Source organism: Xiphias gladius, chromosome 17 (genome assembly GCF_016859285.1).
Source record: "Xiphias gladius isolate SHS-SW01 ecotype Sanya breed wild chromosome 17, ASM1685928v1, whole genome shotgun sequence".
Classification (NCBI taxonomy): Eukaryota; Metazoa; Chordata; class Actinopteri; order Istiophoriformes; family Xiphiidae; genus Xiphias; species Xiphias gladius.
Genome location: NC_053416.1, coordinates 3,465,981 through 3,469,332, shown reverse-complemented (window position 1 = coordinate 3,469,332; position 3,352 = coordinate 3,465,981). Strand labels below are relative to the sequence as shown.

General features: G+C 45.6%; 1 protein-coding gene across 1 annotated transcript; it reads left to right on the top strand.

Annotated features, from left to right (window-relative positions):
• Positions 1-355: 355 nt before the first annotated feature.
• LOC120803115 (tubulin alpha-1C chain-like) lies at positions 356-2,823 on the top strand. Its single transcript, XM_040151456.1, has 4 exons — positions 356-481; positions 1,186-1,408; positions 1,501-1,649; positions 1,762-2,823. The coding sequence occupies exons 1-4, from the start codon at positions 479-481 to the stop codon at positions 2,734-2,736; spliced, it is 1,350 nt and encodes a 449-aa protein (XP_040007390.1). The 5' UTR covers positions 356-478; the 3' UTR covers positions 2,737-2,823.
• Positions 2,824-3,352: the final 529 nt, after the last annotated feature.

Here is a 3,352-nt window from a genome sequence, read left to right as displayed (position 1 = left end):
TGTAACAGACTTAAAGTTAACTTCCTTTGTGTTTGGAAAATGGAGTTCAATATAATTAGTTTTGATTTTTTTTTCTATCTTTTGAGAAAAACTGAGACATCAACAAAGACTATTCAAATTAGAGAATTTGGAAGTTTAATCCTGTAAAATCAGGCTCCCACCTTCTCAACTTTAGTTCGACGCCAACGCAACAGACACTGCCCGTCGCGTTTCAAACGGGAAGACCGTTTCGCTTAGAACCAATGGGAAAAGGGCTACGTGACCCCCACCATCCAATCGGATGGCGCAATTTTTTTTCTCTTCCCGCGGGGGTCAGAGAGTATAAAGCGCCCTCCCCAGCTGCGATTTTCCGTTGCCTCTTACATCGGATTCTTAATGTCCGTCCTGTGAGTTAACGTGTGCTTTGCCTTTAAAAAATAAATAAATAAATAAAAAAAAAAAAATACACAAATATCTTCACTCGACAGCTTAATTAACCATGGTGAGTATGACCGTATATATTTTCTTTACCCCTCATGTTGTTTTAATCAAATTCATGATGTGGAGGCCTCGATTAACTGTTTTCAACGTCGAGAAGCGGCACAGACCGATGTTAAGATGTCGGACGGTTAGCCAAATTTTAGCCTTCAATGGGTTGTTGTAAGCTGCAACTTCGGTAAATTAAGTGTAACTCGATAGGGCACAGCCCAAGTTCAAGTTCAGTCGTGGCTGTCAGGGTCTGTGTTTTTCTGTCGACATGGTTGGTACACGTAAATGTGCTTCAATTCGGCCTGAAAGACTCTTCTGTTTTAACGGCTGTTTGAAGAAGAGGCCTGGCAGTCTATGTAACTGCAACCACGGGCTTTTCAAACAAAAAACCCTTCAAGAAAAGATCCGTGGGGCTTTTCATATTTAATCTTGCATGGTGAACGTTGTGTAGGCACTACTGCTTTTCTATGAAAATCTTCAGGTACAGCTGTGTTGTTTTTGTTTCGCCACTGAATTTTGATGTTAAAATATCTCTAAACACAAGATTTGCTTTCTTCCTTAAGCACATAATATACCTCTGAATAAAAAATGTCTGTTGTTGTGTTTTTAATAATGGCACCTTTCCAGCCAACCTACCCAATTGTTTTAAAATCTTATAAAAACTTGTAACCATAACTGGACACTTATTTTTTTTTTTTTTCCTCTCCCCTACTACAGCGTGAATGTATCTCAGTGCACGTTGGTCAGGCTGGTGTCCAGATTGGCAATGCCTGCTGGGAGCTTTACTGCCTGGAACATGGGATCCGGCCGGACGGACACATGCCCACTGACAAGCCCGTTGGAGGAGGAGACGATTCCTACAACACATTCTTTAGTGAGACTGGAGCTGGAAAGCACGTCCCAAGAGCTGTTTTTGTGGACCTGGAGCCCTCTGTCATCGGTAAGCTCGTTAAATATATATTTAAATATTTTTTTTTTTCTTTTAAATACAGTCAGTCGAGCCAGTCTTTAATTTATGCTAACTTTCCTCAGATGAGGTGCGCACTGGGACCTACCGCCAGCTTTTCCACCCTGAGCAGCTGATCACCGGCAAGGAGGATGCTGCCAACAACTACGCCCGTGGACACTACACCATCGGCAAGGAAATCATTGACCTGGTGCTGGACAGGATTCGCAAACTGGTGCATAACTTGATATCAGGAGGGAAGCATCCCTAATTTTAATCCACATATCAAGCTAAATCATAATATTGTGTCTCATATTTGATGACTGTCTCTTCCTCTCTGTCCTCAGGCTGATCAGTGCACTGGTCTTCAGGGCTTCCTGGTTTTCCACAGCTTCGGAGGTGGCACCGGCTCTGGTTTCACCTCCCTGCTGATGGAGCGTCTGTCTGTCGACTACGGCAAGAAGTCCAAGCTGGAGTTCTCCATCTACCCAGCTCCCCAGGTGTCCACCGCTGTGGTGGAGCCCTACAACTCCATCCTGACCACCCACACCACCCTAGAGCACTCAGACTGCGCCTTCATGGTGGATAACGAGGCCATCTACGATATCTGCCGTAGGAACCTCGATATAGAGCGTCCCACCTACACCAACCTCAACCGGCTGATCAGTCAGATCGTGTCCTCCATCACTGCTTCCCTTCGTTTCGATGGTGCCCTGAATGTTGATTTGACAGAGTTCCAGACCAACTTGGTGCCATATCCCCGTATCCACTTCCCTCTGGCCACCTATGCCCCTGTCATCTCTGCTGAGAAGGCGTGCCACGAGCAGTTAACTGTGTCTGAGATCACAAACGCCTGCTTTGAGCCGGCCAATCAGATGGTGAAATGTGACCCTCGCCACGGTAAATACATGGCCTGCTGCCTTTTGTACCGTGGCGATGTGGTGCCCAAAGATGTTAATGCTGCCATTGCCACCATCAAAACAAAGCGTACCATTCAGTTCGTGGACTGGTGCCCCACCGGTTTCAAGGTTGGCATCAACTACCAGCCGCCCACTGTGGTTCCTGGTGGAGACCTGGCCAAGGTCCAGAGGGCTGTGTGCATGCTGAGCAACACCACCGCTATTGCAGAGGCCTGGGCTCGACTGGACCACAAGTTTGATCTGATGTACGCCAAGCGTGCCTTTGTTCACTGGTACGTGGGTGAGGGTATGGAGGAGGGAGAGTTCTCGGAGGCCAGAGAGGACATGGCAGCTCTGGAGAAGGATTATGAAGAGGTCGGTGTTGACTCAGCTGATGGTGATGGCGAGGATGATGAGTATTAAACAGGCATGCATTCCCTTGTATTGATTTTTGATGTGTAATTTCACAAATGTTAAAAAAATAAATAAAAAGTTTGTTCATTAACTGAACAGTTGTTCGGTCTCTTTACTGCACTCATTCCTCCGGGCAGAGGCACTGTTACTAATAACAGCATGTCTAATGGAGCAGTGCAGATCGTTCTGGTTCTGTAGTTATTGCTGTTAAGTGCAGGCTGCTCTCTTTGGCAGCATCAGTGGTTTTCGACAGTACAGTTTAATTATGTTCTAGAGGAGCAGTTACTCTGCTCACACAATGCTCTAAGCCACTGTTAGTTTAACAAAACCTATCAGCTGAAAAGTATATTAATTTGGTTGTCACTTAGAAGATGTGATATGGTTTGAAGATGGAGATGCTCTCACTGCTCTACTCACTCCCATCACTTGGGGGCAGTGGCGGTCAACAGATGTTTGGACCCCCCTGAAGTAGCAAACTGCTAAGTCAAATTTCTTGCCGGTAGCCTGTAGTTTTTCTGAGTTCTACAGCACCAGATGTTTTCAGTATATCATTAGCAGATCGCGCATTTACTAACTTAAGGCATGATTTAAGGCGTGCTTTCTGTGGGGGGTTAATCAAAAGGGA